This window comes from Lissotriton vulgaris, chromosome 1_1, assembly GCF_964263255.1.
Source record: "Lissotriton vulgaris chromosome 1_1, aLisVul1.2, whole genome shotgun sequence".
Taxonomy (NCBI): domain Eukaryota; kingdom Metazoa; phylum Chordata; class Amphibia; order Caudata; family Salamandridae; genus Lissotriton; species Lissotriton vulgaris.
Genome location: NC_141685.1, coordinates 2,132,880,947 through 2,132,900,063, shown reverse-complemented (window position 1 = coordinate 2,132,900,063; position 19,117 = coordinate 2,132,880,947). Strand labels below are relative to the sequence as shown.

Sequence of the window (19,117 nt, the reverse complement as noted above, 5' to 3'; positions counted from 1 at the left end):
TAACCCCTGAGCCACACTTCTCCACTCCTTCCTCGAAAGAAACTGGTTAGGCTGCCAGGAAAGAAAAAGGTTAAGAACCTGATTGACGGCCCAAAGGGAGGAGTAGCGAGGCTCCGGAGGCAGGGAAAGCCTCACGCCCACAGCAGTTTGCAAACCAGGGGATGCTCCCCTACCGGGGTGACCTAAAAGTATTTATAGACCGGTAAGCAAACCCATCGGAAGCCAGCTGTGCCGAAAAATTCACCACAGCAACAAAGTCGGCGACCAAGGGATCGTAACCCTGTCACAGACACCAACCGGACCATCTGCCCCACGTGGACCTGTATCTTTTGACCGTACTGTCCGCTCAAGCTTGGGAAATGAGGTTCTCAGCCTCTCGCAAAAGACCCAGGGTTTCCCATCTGCCCCGGAAATCCGCCACGCCATGAGAAACAGAGAGCCCGCTAACACCAGTGGATGAGGATTCCCTTCAGGATTCGTGAGAAGAGAGGGATACTGGGGGAGAAGGATTGGAAAATCCCAAGAAAGTTCCAGAAGAACTGGAAACCAAACTTGCGACCTCCACTGGGGGGAGATCATCACAAGATCTGCCCCCTGCTTGCGAATCTGAGTCGAAGAGCGTGTAATCATCACAAATGGGGGAAACGCTTACCCTTGTTCCAGGTTCCAATCCTGAAGAAAAGCATCCATGGCCGCTGCCAAGGGGTTCGGCCTCCAGCTGAAAAACCGAGGTGTCTGATGGTCCTAACGGGACACAAAAGGATCTGTTGAGAACGGACCCCAGTGGTCGTTCAAAGCTGCCAAAACTTCTCGGTCCAGCATCCACTTTCTGGAATCCCTGAAGTGGCAAGACTGGAAGTCTGCCTCCAAATTGTCCCGACCCGGAAGGTACTCGGCTGTGACTGATATCTGGCTGTCTAGGCAGTATTACCAAAAACTTGCAGCCAGATCCGAGAGGGCTTTGGACCTGGTGCCTCCCAGGTGATTTACATACCGGACTGCCGAGACGTTGTCCATCTTCAGAAGGACACACGACTGTACTAAGTCTCTCGTCCAACACCGTACGGCAAACAAACCTGCCAAAAGTTCCAGACAGTTTTTGTTTATGTGTAACTGCTGTTTATCTGGTGATCACAATCCTCCTGTGGACAAATCCCCACAACGCGCACCCCAGCCGGAGTCTGCTGGCATCTGACTCGATCACCAGGTCTGGAGTAGAGCCGAAGATCACTTGGCCGTTACAGGCCTCCATTTGGTCAAACCACCATTGGATCTCGGCACTCACTTCGGGAGTTAGGGCTACCTTGTGACAGTACCCTTTCCGGAGGAAGTACGCTTTGAGGCGTTGCAAAGCCCTGTAATGTAGAGGGCCTGGGAAGATGGCCTGAATGATAGCCGACAAGAGGCCCTCTACCAGCGCTAGCTGGAGGAGGGAAACCTGCTATTTAGCAAGAACCCGACGCAACTTGTGTCGGATTTGGGAAATTTTCTTGGCAGGAAGACTGAGCGTGGATTACGTCAAGTCGATGACGAAACCCAAGAAGGTAAGAGACTGGGTCAATTGTAAGAGAGACTTGTCCTTGTTGATCACGAGGTCTTGAAGGAGGACCTCTGCCATCTGAACTGAGCTTCCATTTGGAGCAGGCACAAAGCCATCAAAAGGAGATCGTCCAATTAAATGAGCATCCTGACCCCTCTTGCCCTCAGAAACTCTACCACCGGCTTGAGACCCCTGGTAAAGCACCAAGGTGCCGACGAAAGGCCGAACGGGAGGGAAGTAAACTGGTAAACACAGCCTCCCATGTGAACTGCAGGAATCTCCTGTGTGGAGGAAAAATTGGAATCACCAAATAGGCATCCTTTAGGTCCAAGCGGACCATCCAGTCGCCGGGGCGCAAAACATCCCGAAGGAGGTGAATTCCTTCCATTTTGAAATGGCGGTATACTAGCCATTCGTTGAACTTGCTCAAATTTATGACGGGCCTTCTGCCGCCGTCTGTTTTGGCCACTAAGAAAATATTGCTCAAAAACCCCCCGGGTTGGCGAGCAGTGAGGGAGATGGCACCCTTGTGAAGGAGTGAGACAATCTCCTTGTCCACCAGGGCGGCATCCGAAACAGAAAACTGTATGGGACGGAGAGGGGTGCGTTGCACCGGGGACCAAATTAACTCTATTTGAAACTCTTGCGCCGTTTGAAGAACCCACGCATCGTGCGTGAGAGACAAACAAGCCTGGTAACAACTTGCCACCCTCCCCCTAGTCTTGATGGGGAAGAACGGTGAACATTCACCTGAGTTTGCATTGGCGGCACCTCCACGGAATCCTCTTCCTTTGCCTCTGCGTCCTCTCGTGGGTTAGACGCTCCCAAAGCGGGACTGATCCTGAGACTGACCGGAGCCTCTCTGGCTACCCTGCTGGTGACCTCGACCGGCCGCACGGTCCCTGCCTCGGCCAGCCCTGCAAAAAACATTGGGAAACACTTTTCTGATTGTAGACTGCGCCCTGTCAAGGGATGTGACACTATTTACAAATTTGCCAAGCTCTTTGACGAAGGGCTCGCCAAACAGACCCCCTTGAGCAACTGCCCCAGCCTCAGAGTCCGCCACGTCACCTAACTTGGGGTCGATCTTTATGAGGAGGGACCTGTGGCGCTCTGTGGAGAGGGCACAATTGGCATTACCCAAGAAAATGACCACCCTTTGAGCCCAGTTGGGGAGGGTTTCAGAAGAGATAATGGAGCCCGATTCCTTGGCCTCCTCGGCCATATCCAAAATCTTTGTCGCTGGGCAGAGGGTGTCCAGGAGCTTGTCCTGGCAAGCTCTCCAGGACTCGTCGATCCCTTTTTTTGGATCACGAATAAATTTCTGGAGGAAAGTAGACATTCTGGGGTCAATATCTGGAGTGAGGGCTACTTTTCCCTCCGAGGAAGGACGGGGGCCCTCCGCCCACAAACAGTTACGGGCCTCCTTTTCCAAAGGCCGGCGGATGTGCTCTGCCACATAAGCAGCCACTTTCTCCCCGGCGACCCACTCCGAAGAGTGAGGGTGAATAATATTGTTCGGGTCCAACATGTCAGAGGTGGCTGGAGGGGTAACCGCCGAATGGGAGGGGAGCCAAGGCACCGAAGGGCCTGGGTCAGCATCAGGATCACCTGTGGCATCCGGGTCAGTAGAATGGGTGGTCGGAGGGGGAAGTGGAAGAGGAGCCGGCTGTACTGCCTGGCTATCAAGGAAAGTCTGACGCAAACACTCAAAAGCTTCTGAATCCACCCCTGGAACCTCTGGGCCGCTTGGCCAGAGGGGAACCAACAGGGACGGAATCTGGAGAGAAAGTCTGTCCTCCAGAGGGGAGATAGCTTGGCCCATGGCCTGATAAATAGAAGAATCTACTGCCTCATAAACGGCCTCCCTCCAGGGCACATCTGAAAGAGGGTCCTCCTCCTCAGGATACTCATCAAAATACTCCATGACCCCACAGAAAAGAACCCAAAATATACGGTTATAGGGTGCAGGAAAGGCAACTACACAGGCCGGTGTAAAGGCCTTAAGTAAATATATAGAGGCTTGGTGACAGCTGAGCTTATGGGCGGTATAACAGCACCACAATCGTAGGGGTTCAAGCCCCAGGGAACAACTGCTGAAATCAACTGATGCAAGAAATCACACCCCCATGCCAGTGGCGCGTTCATTGGTCTGGGCCTTGTCCCCTTCAAAGCCAAGAACAGGTAAATACAGGACTTCACAAGAGGCGTACAACAAAGCTACCGACTCCACAACCCCTTACTGTGAGAGATCCCGGGGCAGCGGAGTATAAATAAACAGCAATGCTGCAGACGCTGTAATTCTTATCCGCCTTGGCCGCTGCAACCCAAACGGGCGTTTGCCTCAGACCGGAGTCTCTGGTGACAGACACACGCTGTGTTTGAATTCGTGAGGAGATCAAACACCGTGTTGCGCCTTCGATGACCTCCTGCGCCCTCTAGTCAAGTCAAGTCAAGTCAAGAGATTTATATAGCGCGCTACATACCCATAGGGTCTCAAGGCGCTAGAGGAAGGGTGGGGAATTACTTGTTGAAAATCCAAGTTTTAAGTTGTTTTCTGAATGCTAGGTGGTTCTGAGTAAGGCGAAGGTGAGTGGGAAGTGAGTTCCAGGTTTTAGCTGCCAGGTAGGAGAAGGATCTACCTCCCATGGTGGTTTTGTTGATGCGAGGTACAGTGGCAAGGGCTTGGTTGGAGGATCGTAGCTGACGGGAGGGGGTGTAGAAGGACAATCGTGTGTTGAGGCATTCGGGTCCAAGTTCGTAAAGTGCTTTGTGTGCGTGGGTTAGGAGGCGGAAAGTAATCCTCTTATTTACGGGGAGCCAGTGGAGGTTTTTCAGGTGACCAGAGATGTGTTCTTTACGCGGGATGTCTAGTATGAGCCTGGCTGAAGCGTTCTGGATGCGTTGGAGTTTTTTCTGGAGTTTTGCGGTGGTACCGGCGTATAGTGTGTTTCCGTAGTCCAGGCGGCTCGTAACCAGTGCGTGGGTGACCGTTTTTCTAATTTCGGTGGGGATCCAGCTAAATGTTTTTTTGAGCATGCGAAGAATGTTGAAGCAAGATGATGAAACGGCATTGACTTGTCTGGTCATCGAGAGTGAGGAGTCCAGGATGACGCCCAGGTTCCGTGCATGGTCCGTCGGGATGGGAGCTTTTCCAAGGGCTTCTGGCCACCAAGCGTCATCCCAGGCGGAGGGGGAGGTGCAGGAGGTGCATAGAGACAAAGCCAGCCACACATGCCGCCTAGGGATGAGGAAACCCTCAACCATGCGGCGTCCCTGAAAAGGAAAACAAATGCACACGGAGGTGTCCATCAACGCGACCCCCTAGGGGGAAATAAACCCGCAAGTGAATTTTAGCCTAACAAAGCGGGTGAAAGACACCTCACAAAGTTGTCGAGAGAGGCGCAAACATGCTGACAACATTAAAGTCAATCATAAACATATGCGTTAACAGCATCAACTTCACAGTGATAAAACATTAAGCATGAATTGAGAAAACAGTAATGAGGAGACAATAAAACCATTAAGCACTAAACAGCACAAAAGACTGAAGAGTTCTTATCTTGCTGTGGAGCAGCGAAGAAAGAGGAAGAATGGACACTAGCAGAGGACTATGTGGGGCTGGCTGGCCCTGATTGGACATTGATATTATTTATGATTGGTTGTTGTCATGATTGTTTCTTGACTACTTTTTTCCCTATGGTTCATGGGAAACGTAGTCTTTGTTTACCTTTGTGCTGCTAATGGAAATAAAGTGAAGAAAGAAGGCACAATCCTCACCTCCAGTTCTGACATAGAATTCGTGAAACTGTTATTCTGAAGTGAAACTGACGCAGGAATGGAGCTGCAATTTGGTGAAGTGACTTTGTATGTTCTTGAGTGGGACAGGACATAGCTGGATAAACTCCTAGTGCAAATCCCTAATCCTACATTGTTTCTAGAGTGGTGTGACAACATCGTTAGTACTCTGCTGAGGGGGTTGTGCAAGACAATCTGTGGAGTTCGGCAGTGTCGGTGGCTCAGACTCTGTTTGAAAATCCCAAATCCCCGTGAAACTGTGAGTCTCTGGTTAGCATTACTGCCACCTTACCCTTGGCCTATTTGCCAGGATCTTCTTTGTATGCTTGCTGTGCAAGAGCCGCTCTGTGCGGTGAACAGACTGAGGGAATCCTGCATTATAGGTGGTTACTCTCGTAATGAATTCTCACTCGTCAGCGCTGCAGCAGGCAATTCTCAGGAGCGCGTATGCTGTGATCCTCCACATAGTGGGGGTTGGTCTCGTGGCAAGGAGAGTTTAGTGAGGATTCGCCACAGCATCTATAGTCTGCCTCCAGATAAGAAGCGCTTTTGTCAGGGGAGGTTAAAGATTTTCTGCAGCAATTGGTCGACAATTTCCTGCAGCACTTGGTCAACACAACACCTCTAACTCCACACTCTCCTTGTGACTGCCTGACAGCTCCTCCTCCTGATGGGTATCAAGAGGTATTGAAACAGGACTATCCTAAAACAAGGGATAGAAAATGAAAAACTACTTAATGAACATAAAAAGAGGACCACAGCAACCACGTCTGAAATTGCAGGGCCTTGAGTACGAAGTGTAAATTACAATTAACCAGTTATTATCTGAGTGAAGCATCTAAGAAAGTGTACAGTGCTATTGTCAATTCTGTGTATTCACTTGTAGTATCATGGCGGCACTAAGTATGACAATTTTGGAAAAGGTGATGGACAGAGTTTCTGAATGATGCAGAATACTCCTACCCAGTCAAGAGATCAGGGCTTGATCCATCCCCGTTTTTTAGCTCACTGCACCATCCCAGCTCAGAACCTGGCTACATGCAAATTAGTCTGTTCCTGTCCCAGTGCATGATGGGAACAGGGCAGACCAAACTACCAAGCCAATTCTTCACAAGAAAGGAGACAAGCTACCTGGGACCGGTTTCTGGCATTTCAGCCGTCATCGGCCTGGCTTGCTTGAATCCTGATGGTGCAATGAGCTAGGGACTCACGTTTGAGTATACCCTCCCACACTTAGCGTGGATAAAATCAATTTTGGAAAAGGTGATGGACAGAGTTTCTGAATGATGCAGAATACTCCTACCCAGTCAAGAGATCAGGGCTTGATCCATCACCGTTTTTTAGCTCACTGCACAGGACAGGAACAGACTAATTTGCATGTAGCCAGGTTCTGAGCTGGGATGGTGAGGGAGCTAAAAAACAGTGATGGATCAAGCCCTGATCTCTTGACTGGGTAAGAGTATTCTGCATCATTCAGAAACTCTGTCCATCAGCACCCCCTTTTCCAAAATCGAGTATGACTCAACCCCCTCCATTTTTTAATGACATGGGGGACCTGTTTTGCAATGGAAGAAATGGGTAAAACTCTTCGAGCCATACCTGATTACTATATGGCTCAAAGGTTCTCCACTTAGAAAACAACATATACTGTTGCATAATTTAGGCATATGGGGAAGGAAGGTCTTTGAAAGCGTATTAGATCCTACTATAGAAGACGAAAGTGAAAAAGTAAACGCACACCGATTACGTATAACGTATAGGAAGAGCACTTCAGGCAAAAGATTAATGAGGTTCTAGAATTCAGTAGGATGCAAGGAAAAAATGAAAAAGCGACCAGTTAAATCATAGTTTTAAGATGCCTTTCAAATACTTGCAAATTTGAAACTCTTTGTCTTTCGTTAATCAGTGACCAACTTATAAGGTGCACAAAAAATTTGAGGATTCGGGAAAAACTTCTTGCCCATTATCCTGATCTCAGAGAGGCAATAGAGATTGTTAGAGTGTTGAACACAAGACTGAATGCATTAAAGAAATAACACATTCAACGTCAGCGGATGTTGTACATCAAGCTAAGAAGCATCAGCAAAGTTGGAAAGATACATTCAGCAATTCACAAAGTACAACCAAAAAGCAAATCTATTGCAAGTATGACAATTCTAAATTCAAGTACTTCAGATGCAGGAATAGCAAACGCTTGGCTAATAACCCCAGCTGGCCTGCCCAGTATAGTTTATGCAGGAAATGTAAAAAGAGAGGACATTATGCTAAAGTTTGCAAAAATGTTGATCCCACATAAGTACATGCTGTTCTTAATGTTGACGAAAACAATTGAGAAGTCAAAGGAAGGATCTGGCACCAGCATTCAGTTGATGGAGGGGCATATGCATCATTGAAAATACCAGTCGCAAACGGGACGATTCTGCGAAAAGTAATTTTGCATTTGGGATGCATCAGCCAAAATTCAAATTTGTAATGTAAGTAATTTTAAAATTTGCGATTACTTAAATTGCGAATGCATTTACGGAATCGCAAATTGCTATTCCCTAAATGCAATGCACAATGCACTTTTAAATTGTGATTTTGCAGTTAGGGATCGCTATTTACCATCAATTTAAAGTTGATGGTAATTTGCGAAAACTTTGAAAAGTGCATTTTTCAAAGTTCCATGTTACACACACACATGCCCTTCAGGGGTGTATCAGAGTGTCCTTTTGGCACCCTTGAAATTGCATGCTCAATTTGCAAGTACCTATTTGGTACTCGCAAATTGCGCATGCATTTCCAATTCATTCCTATGGGCCTTTAGGAAGCTATTCCTTAGGAAGCTATTCCTTAATTGCGAATCGCAATTCGCAATTCGCAATTAAGGAAATGTAGGAATCACAATTTTTTTTGCGATTCCTACATGCATAAGGAATTGCGATTCCTAAATGGCGATTTCTAATAAATCGCTATTAAGGAATCGCAATTCCTTATGTTTATGCATGTGCCCCTTAATGCTTGATGAGGTGGTGTTCAAAGTCTTTGCCACCTTTTGTTTACCTTAAAACCTTATAGATAAAATCTTTTCTTAGAAATGTTTGCTGTGAAGGGCGTACATTTCTCAGCAAGTGGATGTAAACCGAGGGGATATAACATAGACCCTATTCTTCTGGCGGGCATTTTACCCATGCCCATTACCTTCAAGGGTCGTTCTATCGCAGACAAAGTATACATTGCTGAGCATGGGCCCAATTTGCTGAGGTTTAGTCACCAAAAGGAACTTGAAATGAAATTGGACCCCCAACAATACAGAACAAGTTCTCCTGGTAGAAAGGACAATAACAGGTAAAGGGGTTTGTAAGGAATTCCCTGAGTTATTTGAAGACAGATTAAGTCTCCTTGTCCAATTTCAACAGAAAATTCAATAGAAAAATAATGCTGTACCTATACTGCATGAAGCCAGGCCTGTTCTCCATCTAATGAGAGAAGCTTTAAAGGAGGAAATCAATAGGTTAGTGGCAAAGGGAGTCACCAAACCAATTGAGAGCTCAGAGTGGCTTGCTCCCATAGTAGTGGCAAAAAAGGTGGTAAATAAGGAATGTATCTGTTTGTTGACTTAAAAGTTCTTAATGCACACATATGGGTTGACAGATTCCCGTTGCACAGGATTTTCAAAATACCGAGCCTTATCAGAGATGCTAATTATTTTGGTGTTATTGACCTATCATCTGCTTGTCACCAGGTATAGCTCCACCCAGATTCAAAGTCCCTCACATCTTTTATCATCCCTTTTGGTGCTCACAGGTTTTGCAGGATGCCCTTTGGCCTAGCTTCCGCTTTCAAAGAATTATGCAGCAAATTATAGGAAATTTAAGCAAAGTGCAAGATTTCCATGACCACACTCTAGTCTATGGAACCTCTGAGGTAGAACACAATGACACTCTATGTAATGTTTTCGCTGCACTTAAACAGTTTCAAACTATCAAATTAGAAACATTTCAAATTGGGGTGGGGTCAGTTGATTTTTTAGGCCCACCATATCCAAAGATGGGGTTGAACTGAAGATTCACTTGACTGAGGCAGTAAAAGAGGTTCCACTGCTGACTTCCAAGGAAGAACTCAAATGTTTCCTGGGCCTGGCTGAATCGATGTCAAAATTCATTAAAACATTTTGCTGATAAAGAATTCCCTTTGAGGGACCTTTTGAAGAAAGGTATTCAGTTTAATTGGAATTACCATACTCAAAACACATTTGACAAAATTAAACAATCTGCATCGACTGCCCCCCACACCGCAAAACTTTCTGACCACTGATGCAAGCACTAAAGGAATTGGGGCTACACTTTCGCAAATGGTAGAAGGCAGAAAGATAATAGTTGCATTTGCATCTCATGCTCTCAAAGATTCATAACATAACTATTCTGTTACAGATCTGGAAGTTTCATCCTGTTATTAGTCCATACATCACTTTGCATTTTTCCTGTGGGAATTACCATTTACATTACACATTGATCACAAACCACTCACTTTTATTTTTACATCTAAAAGGATGGACCGCACGACACCCCATATTGCCAGATAGGCACTCAGACTGGAAGGATACAATTATAGGGCAGAATATTTCCCAGGCAAGAGAAATATAGCAGCAGAATCCCATTCCAGATTGCCCTTTGTAGGTGACAAGCAGGAAGAATGTGATATTGAAGAACAAATACTATGTGTTGCAATTGGTGGAATTACTAAAGATGAATGGGAAAGATGTACATGAGATGATGACACTTTGACACTTGTGAAGGGGTGAGTAGTTCAAAGTTGGCCAGATAAACCAAGAAAATTATGAGATGAGATTACGGGTGTCTGGGATGTGAGACATGAACTGAATATTGAAGACAATCTTATGAAGAGAGGGGAAAAATTAGGGCCACCCAAAGAATTGTAGGGTAGAATAGCCAAACTTGCTCAAGAGGGACACCTAGGAAGAAGCATCACTAAGAGTAAGGCAAGAACAAATTATTGGTCTCCCGGTGTGGATTCCATTCTGGTGGTCAGAGTAAGAGATTGTGTGAGTTTTGCTCTGAGTGATGAAACCAAAAGCACAAGGAAAGTCCCTCTGTCTCCAATAAGTGTCCCTAGTAAACCATGGGACAAATCTGCAAACGCATATAATAGGACCATTCAGACATTCTAAATGGGCGGGCAAGTATAAGCTAGAGTTGGTTGATTATCACTGTTATTAGATACTGACCAAAGTAGTAAACTTCATCACCACTAAAGACCTAAAAGAATTTTTGACTGACACCTTTATGGTGGAAGGTATTCCTGTAACTGACAAAGGGCAATTCACCTCTGAAGAGAGGAGAAATTTCCTAAACAATATGTCAATAAAGCATTTGAGAACAGTATTGCACTCTTGAAGAGCTAATGGGCTGTGGAATGTGTGAATATGATGATCAAAGAATGTATGCAACTCTCTTGTGTTTCAGGTGAACCAGGGGACAAATCACTTCAGAGCATTTTATGCTTGTACCACACTGCATGGTATACATTACCTGGGTGTCCCCTTTCATGTCTCTCAAAGGTAGACCTCCAGGAACAAAACTCTCTCCCAGTTAGTTGAATGAAGAGGAACCGATTTGAGTAAAAAAAAGAGACAAAGTGAATGAATGAGTAATTCCTCATAAAATTAAATTAAAAGAGATATGACCTGAAACATGCAATGAAATAACAAGAGTGGGTGACAGGAGACCTTGTAGAAGTTAAGTTACCCATTCCACACAAAGGTAAACCATTGAGAATAACTAAGGTCAAGGGGAGCATTGTAGTTCAGGAAGATGGGAAAACATGGAGCACGGATAGGCTCTCTATATGCCCAACATTTCCAGGGCGTTAGGAACTGATCAATCTGGCATAAAAGTGCGAAGGTGTTTGCGGAGAGGAGAGTAAAACACATTTAAAGAACTAGACAGCTCCCAACTGACACCAGGATTGTATAATGATAGTCTTATTCTAGTAATATATAGGTTGCAATGTTTTTTCTCTTAACTGTGTTTTACACTGCTTGTTGGATTAAAACTGTCACCATTTCATTATAGGACAGAGATGTGTTATAATTAATGTTTTATCTATAGTGTGTTTAACACGTTCTACTTTATGAAAACTCCTTATCCTTATCCATTACATAAAGTACTACAAAACGCACTTCACAAACCTCTGTCTCCACCACTCCCATCTTGTTTGTGAGAAGAGTTCCACTACATATGTGGAGATTTCTATACACCGAAGTATATTTTTCGGTAGTAAATGTGGAAGGGCAGTAACTGGGAAACTGGAAAATGGAGAACACTTACCACTAAATGAGAGGGATTTATTTAAATTTAAGGGGGGTTTGGGTTCAACATGCTAACACAAAACATTCACCACCAAAAAAGTACGACAAATTTAATTCACAAAATACACTTCTAAACTAACTACAGTCCTAAAGATGTCAAAACCAGTACAAATGAAATTACATAATGCTTGTAAAATATGCATATATGTTAATGTTTTATAAAATATAGTTTAACACATGGATTTATTGGTTTACGCTTCATAAGTATTTTAGGGCCAGATGTAGGAAGCCCTTTACCGATCGGAATCGGCCGAAAATACCGATTTTCGGCCGTTTCCGATCGGTAAAGGGCTATGGAGATGTAGGTGCACATATTCGGTAATTTTACCGAATCGGTATTAATACCGAATCGGTAATTTTACAGAATCGGTAATATTTACCAATTCGGTAAAATTACCGAAAATGCTAGATTAATATGTGGGTAGCCAATTTTCCATTGGCACATGGCTTTCAGAATCGGTATTTTACCATGGAATACAGGGCCAGATGTAGGAAGCCCTTTACCGATCGGAATCGGCCGAAAATACCGATTTTCGGCCGTTTCCGATCGGTAAAGGGCTATGGAGATGTAGGTGCACATATTCGGTAATTTTACAGAATCGGTATTATTACCGAATCGGTAATTTTACCGAATCAGTAATATTTACCGATTCGGTAAAATTACCGAAAATGCTAGATTAATATGTGGGTAGCCAATTTTCCATTGGCACATGGCTTTCAGAATCGGTATTTTACCATGGAATACAAATCCATGGTAAAATACCAATTCCTGTGTACATGCACATCTGTGCATGTACACATGTGCCATGTGACAGACAGACGTGCCCTTAGGGCATGTCTGTGTGCCATATTGCACACATGCCCGATTTGGGGGTGCTAGAGGGTGTCAAAGTGACACCCCCTGCACCCTTGACAAATTCGGTATTTTACCGATTCGGTAAATACCGAATCGGTATTTGAATTGAATCCTATGGGCTTCAAGGCCCATAGGAATCAATAGCAAATACCGATTTGGTATTTACCGAATCGGTAAATACCGAATTTTTAAGGATTCGGTAACAAATCCAGATGTTGGTACCTACGTCCCATTTACCGATTTTGAAATACCGAATCGATAAAATTCGGTATTTCAAAATCGGTAAATGTGATTTACCTACATCTGGGCCACAAATCCATGGTAAAATACTGATTCCTGTGTACACATGTGCCATGTGACAGACAGACGTGCCCTTAGGGCATGTCTGTGTGCCACATTGCACACATGCCCGATTTGGGGGTGCTCGAGGGTGTCAAAGTGACACCCCCTGCACCCTTGACAAATTCGGTATTTACCGATTCGATAAATACCGAATCGGTATTTGAATTGAATCCTATGGGCTTCAAGGCCCATAGGAACCAATAGCAAATACCGATTCGGTATTTACCGAATCGGTAAATACCGAATTTTTAAGGATTCGGTAACAAATCCAGATGTTGGTACCTACATCCCATTTACCGATTTTGAAATACCGAATCGGTAAAATTCGGTATTTCAAAATCGGTAAATGTGATTTACCTACATCTGGGCCTAAGTATTTTAGGGTTTGTTAGGATTTAGGTATAGGCAGCATTTTGGGGCAGTCAGGAACTTTTAGGGTTTAGGGAAGGGTAGCGTATAGGGATGGTAAGGAGTTGTTAGGTTTTAGTGATGAGTAGTCAATTGGGGCAGTAAGGAGTTTTTAGAGTTCAGAGTTAGGTAGTGTTTATCGGTACTAAGAGTTTCTAGGGTTCAGGATGGGTTTTGTTTAGGGGTAATATTGAGTGTTTAGGCATTAAGAATTGGCAGCGACTTTGTCACAGCAGGCCATATGAACTGTCCTAGGAACCTTACATTTCATCGTGGCTTCTATTGGAGGTTAGTGGTGAGCTTTAAGGGCATTTAATATGGACACTCTTGTAGAGGTGTACCCATATGTGTACTGCCAGTTGCTGTAACCTTTGTCACCTGGCAATTATTGTCTGAAGGAAAACACTGTAAATAATATCAATAGCCCAGGAATCCCATGACCAAGTCTTTTGCCATCTATACTCTGGTTACCGTACTGTCACCTGTGCTACTCTCTGTCATGAAGTTATCTCTTTAAAAGTTTTTATTTTGTATGGGACCAGAATATTGTAACCAACATATCACGTAGTGTGTCCTAAATATTGTTTACAATAATATTACTCTGTTGGAGTTCATATTATAAATTCACACCAAATGTGAAGATGCTGTTCTAAATGATATTTAGGGCACAATATTTCTGTCACCTGCTATTTTCACTAACAATATTTTGACATACTTCCCTTCTTTTCCATCTGTTCTTTGCTACTGTTCTTGCTCCCTTTGTCGCCTCGCTCTCTTCATCCTTCCTTCTGATTCTCTTGGTTGGTGGCGGTTGACCCCTCATTTTACCTTGACTTGGCTTGGGTTCCCTGTTTTGCCTTCTTTCTCCCACTTTTTTAGATTATGTTGCTCTACCGCCGGTTCTACATTCTTTTTAATGTTACAAAACATTTAGTCGAATTTTCGGCTTGGTTTCAACCTATGTCCCGTTTCTGATGCAGCTTGCTCGATTTGAAGAAGAAATTCGGGAAAGAACACAAAGTGAGTTAGAGCACCAGAAGGAGCGAGAGGAGCTGAGAAAAGAGGAGAACAGAGACCGATGGATGAGTTTGCAAGACTTAACTATGAGTCAGCGCATCAGCAAGTAAGAGCCTCGGAGAGCCGCAGTGGGCGCCATCAGTATGTTGGAGGGAGGATTAAATAATAAGCTCTTGTTATCGCTCAAAAAGATCACAATACCTTTGAAGAACAGAAGGATATTGGTTTGTAAGATGAGAAAATATACAAATGTGAGCCCAAAGATTTGCAGCTTGATCACAGAGTAGCTGTTTTCATTGTGAGCACATGCTGATTTTGGATACTAGTTTTAAAATTGTGTGGATTCAGTTTGCCCTTGTTTTCGTTTTGCAAGATAATAACCAGATACAGAACTAGAATTACCCCATACCTGCCCTCAAATGGATGAGGGTCAATGGTTATACAAGTCTGGAGATCTTACTCACAAAGCCAAAAAATTAACGGGGCCGCCAACCACTGGTTAATATAAAAAATCATATTTAGGGAACAGTAGGCACCCTCAACCCTGTGTTCTGGTGCCACTGTGTTTGCCTCAGTGTTTGAGGGTGTTCCCAAACTTCCAAGGCACACCACTATTTGCAACACCCACTTCTCAGAAATTGGGTGGAATTTTTTTATTTCTCTCCACTCACAGCAGAGATGCCTGCACTCACAAAAGCTTTTCCCCAACCAGGAATCTCTTTGTGGGTTACTAGCAGGTGAAAAAAAAGAATAAACATGTGTTTGCGACTAAATATACCGTTGGAAGTCGGGCTCTCTGTCGCCTAAAAGGGCAGCTAATTTATTACCAGGTTTCAAGCCGAAACTCCCACATAGAACTGTATGTAAAAATATTACCTGCAGACAACTGGCTGGCACCAATATTTCCAATTGCAACAAGTGTGTGTGACCGCTGTATGATTTAATATCTACGTAACATAGCACATGGTTAAGACCAAAATAAGCCATGCATTTGTTTCAGTACATCTAATCATTCTTAAGATCTGTGTCATCAAAGCCTGTCAGTCTTTGGACTTGTAAATGTTGCTTTTATAGCGCTTGGCATGACTGCCACAGTAAAGCACTCTGTGTTAAAGACTCAAATTGGTTGAAACTGATTACCAGCGCCTTGTACGTGATGAATGACTCAGTATTCCCATTATTAATAGAATCAATGTTAGATCTTACGGTGAATTTGTTATAGCTTCCAATTATTTTTCCACTGCTATTTCAGAAACTTGTACTGTAGCCCTGCTTCAGGTTTATGTACAATTCTTATAGATGACCTGCCATAAGGATTCAATCTATGTCATGACTCTAAGGCTCGTTGGGAAGGAATAGATAGAGAGCGGGAATCAAACCTACCTTTTTCCGCCGACCCCGTCAGTTGAGGGAGAGTGGTAGGCAAAGACTTAACTTCCACAACTCCCTCCATCCTACACCGGATGAAAGAAAGCCGGACTAATGGGAACAGAGGGAAATGCCGGAAGAGGCGGTACAGCCAGCATTTAGAGGTCTGACGCGGGAGGAACAGGGAGACTGGAGGAGGAACCCGGAAGATGCCGAAACCCACGAGGACAGGACGGAGTATCGAAGGGAGTCCCCAGGAAGTAGGAGGACCGAGGATGTTGCGCAAGGCGAAGAAGACGGGGAGGACGTGGACCGCTGGTGCGAAGACTGGTGGATGCCCCCGGAGGACGCTGGAAGGCCGCGCACCTCTGGAGAGGTGTGGCAGACACTGTGAGTGGGACAACAGGGGAGGGGGTTGGAAAGGGAGGGCACAAAAATCCCTGATTGAGCACAACCCGAGCACCATCCATAGTTCCCTTCACCCTCTTGAGTTTTGGAGAAACTTAGGGGCCCATTAGAATGGCGGGCGGATCGCCCCCACCAGGCTGACGGTAGCCACCGCCGGCCTGTCGGGGCGATCCGCGAGAGCGACTGGCTTGGGATGAGATTGAGACTGGTACTACCGCCGCCATATAGGGAAATTGCGAGCGGAGGTACCGGGGTGTGCAGTGGCGACCCGGAGAGCCACAGTGAGACTTCCGCCACCCTGACAATGCCTGGGGCACTGCACATTGCTGTTGCAGCGGACCGCTGGAGACAAGAGCTTTCCCCTTCCACCCCCCGGCCACCCCCGCTGCCTATTGAGTTGGCCCGCACTGCCGCTAAGAGACTCCTGGTTCGACTACTGGCCAGCTCCCTAGGCCTGAGTGAAGCACGGACTGGGCAAAGAGGACCCTGGTTGGAGGATCTCCGCTTCTGGGGTGAACCATATCAAGGTGGGCCGGGAGGCGGCAACTCGACTCGTGGACCCCCACCCCGTCCCTCGGGTGATTCTGGTGGGGCCGCTCCCTGGGGACCCAGTGGATGTGCACACAGACAGTGTGTTTGCGATATATGGTCAGCGGCTGTTTTTTTTTATTGCAGAGATCCGGCGGCGGGAACTGCCTAAAATGGTGACTAAAACGGACGTCGAGAAGCATAGGGGGTCAAAGGGGCTGAAACAGGTACAGGTGAACAAACTCGACCGCTACACGATGCCAAAGGGCTCCCCATCTGAAACTAGACTCAGCGCGGTGGGCGGCAGAGATACTGGGGGTCCAGGGACAGAACTGACATTGACGGATGTCATGGCGGCGATAGAGAGAATTAAGTCATCTCTTGGGCAACAAATGGTGTAACTGGACACCAAGCTTGACACTGTCTCGATAGAAGTTAATCTCATTCGCGTGGACCTTACTAAAGTCAACGAGAAGGTCAAATCACTGGACATCAAAACCGCCAGCTTGGTAGACGATGTTGCCCAGCTTCAGCAAGAAGTGAGTGCCCTTAAATCGTCCCAAGTCCAGGTGGAGTGCAAGCTTGATGAATATGAAGGGAGGGTCCGGCGCAACAACGTCCGTATCTTAGGATTGCCTGAGAAAGCTGAAGGTCCAGCCCGACCTGTTTTTGGAAGAGTTAATCCTCCAACATCTCAAGCCCAAGGGAATCGGGAAATTATTCATTATCGAGCGTGCCAATAGGGTCCCGGGTGGGAAAACCGAGGCCTGGAGCACCCCCGCGCCCCATGATTGCCAGAGTGCTCAACTTTAGGAATAGAGACGCTATCCTCCAGGCGGCACGTCAAGGAGGACCCCTCCGATATGAGAATGCCACGCTCTCCTTCTTTCCCGACTTTACTCACCTGGTACAGAAGCAGCGCCGTAACTTTCTGGCTGTCAAGAAAAAACTGCGCGACAGAGGGTACAAATATGCCATGATGTTCCCGGCACGTCTGCGAGTGGAGGCTGAGGGTTGGGCATGGTTCTTTGATAACCCAGACGTGGTATCCGACTGTATTGATAGCGGCCCCCCGACGGCTCTGAGTCACGGGATCGAGATGGGAGGGAAGAGGCAGAAGAACAGGAATGAGTCCAAGCCTCGCTATGTGAGCTCTTCACAGACTGTAAGGTACTGGGTCGTGACTCAGCAGGCGGCCTGGTAGGAACTTCCTGGAGAGCTTTGAACTGTATCTATGTTTTTGTGCTTGGATGGACAATAGTGTTTATTGAACTGTGGGGACATTGGGGAGGGTGCGGGATGCCGTTTCCCCCTCGTTTACTACATTTAGTAGCTTAGAAGTTGTTTGTTTAGGACGATAGGCACTCTGTTAGTTGGGGATGGGCTTTTGCCATATGCAGGGGTGCAGAGTGGGCGGGCGGGGGACCGGGGTTGTTTTAAGTCTTGGTTTAATTTCCATTGAATCAGGTGACAACGCTGTGAATGTACTGACAATGTGGATTTTGTGTCAGCATAGAAGGGGCAAGGACACAGTCGGACAAAGTTCAAGTTGGTTAAATGTCGACACCTAGCAAGGGGTCGGGGATAAAGGTGCTGAGTTGGAATGTGAATGGCCTTGGGGACTGGATCAAGAGAGGAATGGTTAATCAGTTGATAAGAAGGCATTCTCCTGATGTTGTACTATTGCAAGAGTTAAATTACTAAATGACGGGTTGAAGTACACACCTTTTACTTGCTGTTTTCAAACTTAAATCATTTTAAATTGCGTGCATCCCGGAAAAGTGGTCCGCCCATCGGCCACATAAAAGTACAAACCAATATGTCGGGAACGAAATCACCCCCGATCCGGAAGCCCTGTTGCATTGCCAAAAAAGTCCACAATTGATTTCCATTCGATCTTTTTATTCTTGTTATTCCAATCATTTCAATTTTTCAATTCGTTTTAGCACTTGAAATCCATATTTATGGCAATGCAAAAGTGCTTCTGGGGGTGATTTCATTCCCGACATATTGGTTTGTACTATTGCAAGAGACACGTCTCGTGGGTGATCGCTGCATGGCTCTCCATAGGGGAGGCTATAGGTTGGTGGCGCATGCTTGGTTTACCACTATTGGTGAAAAACTCCTTTCCTTTAACAATCCAAGCCACGTGGTCCGACAGGAGGGGCCGCTACATTGGAATCTGGGGTCAGTGGGAAGGCAAGACGGTCACCTTCTTCTTGATCTATGTCCCGCCAAGCCTCCAATCTGACACTTTCAGCGACCTGGGGGCTGTCTTTCTCACCCTGCCCCTGGGCCTTCTGATGCTGGGTGGCGACTTTAATGCAGTGCTAGACGGTGAGGTGGACAGACACCCGGCCCGAATACTTAGACCAGCACATAGATGGCTCTCAGAATTCTTAGCAACTATGGGGCTTGTGAACAGCTGGCGGGTACGTAATCCGACACAGACATACTACATGCATGTGTCCACAGCGCATCA

The 19,117-nt window shown here is 45.8% G+C and overlaps 1 protein-coding gene across 1 annotated transcript in view; it reads left to right on the top strand.

The window, feature by feature from the left end:
• The window catches only part of LOC147751710 (uncharacterized), a 304,390-nt gene that overhangs the window by 222,521 nt on the left and 62,752 nt on the right, over positions 1–19,117 (top strand). Inside the window, exon 4 of the mRNA XM_086939271.1 lies at positions 14,295–14,437. Coding sequence (XP_086795397.1) covers positions 14,295–14,437 — 143 coding nt within the window. The remainder of the gene's footprint in view (positions 1–14,294; positions 14,438–19,117) is intronic.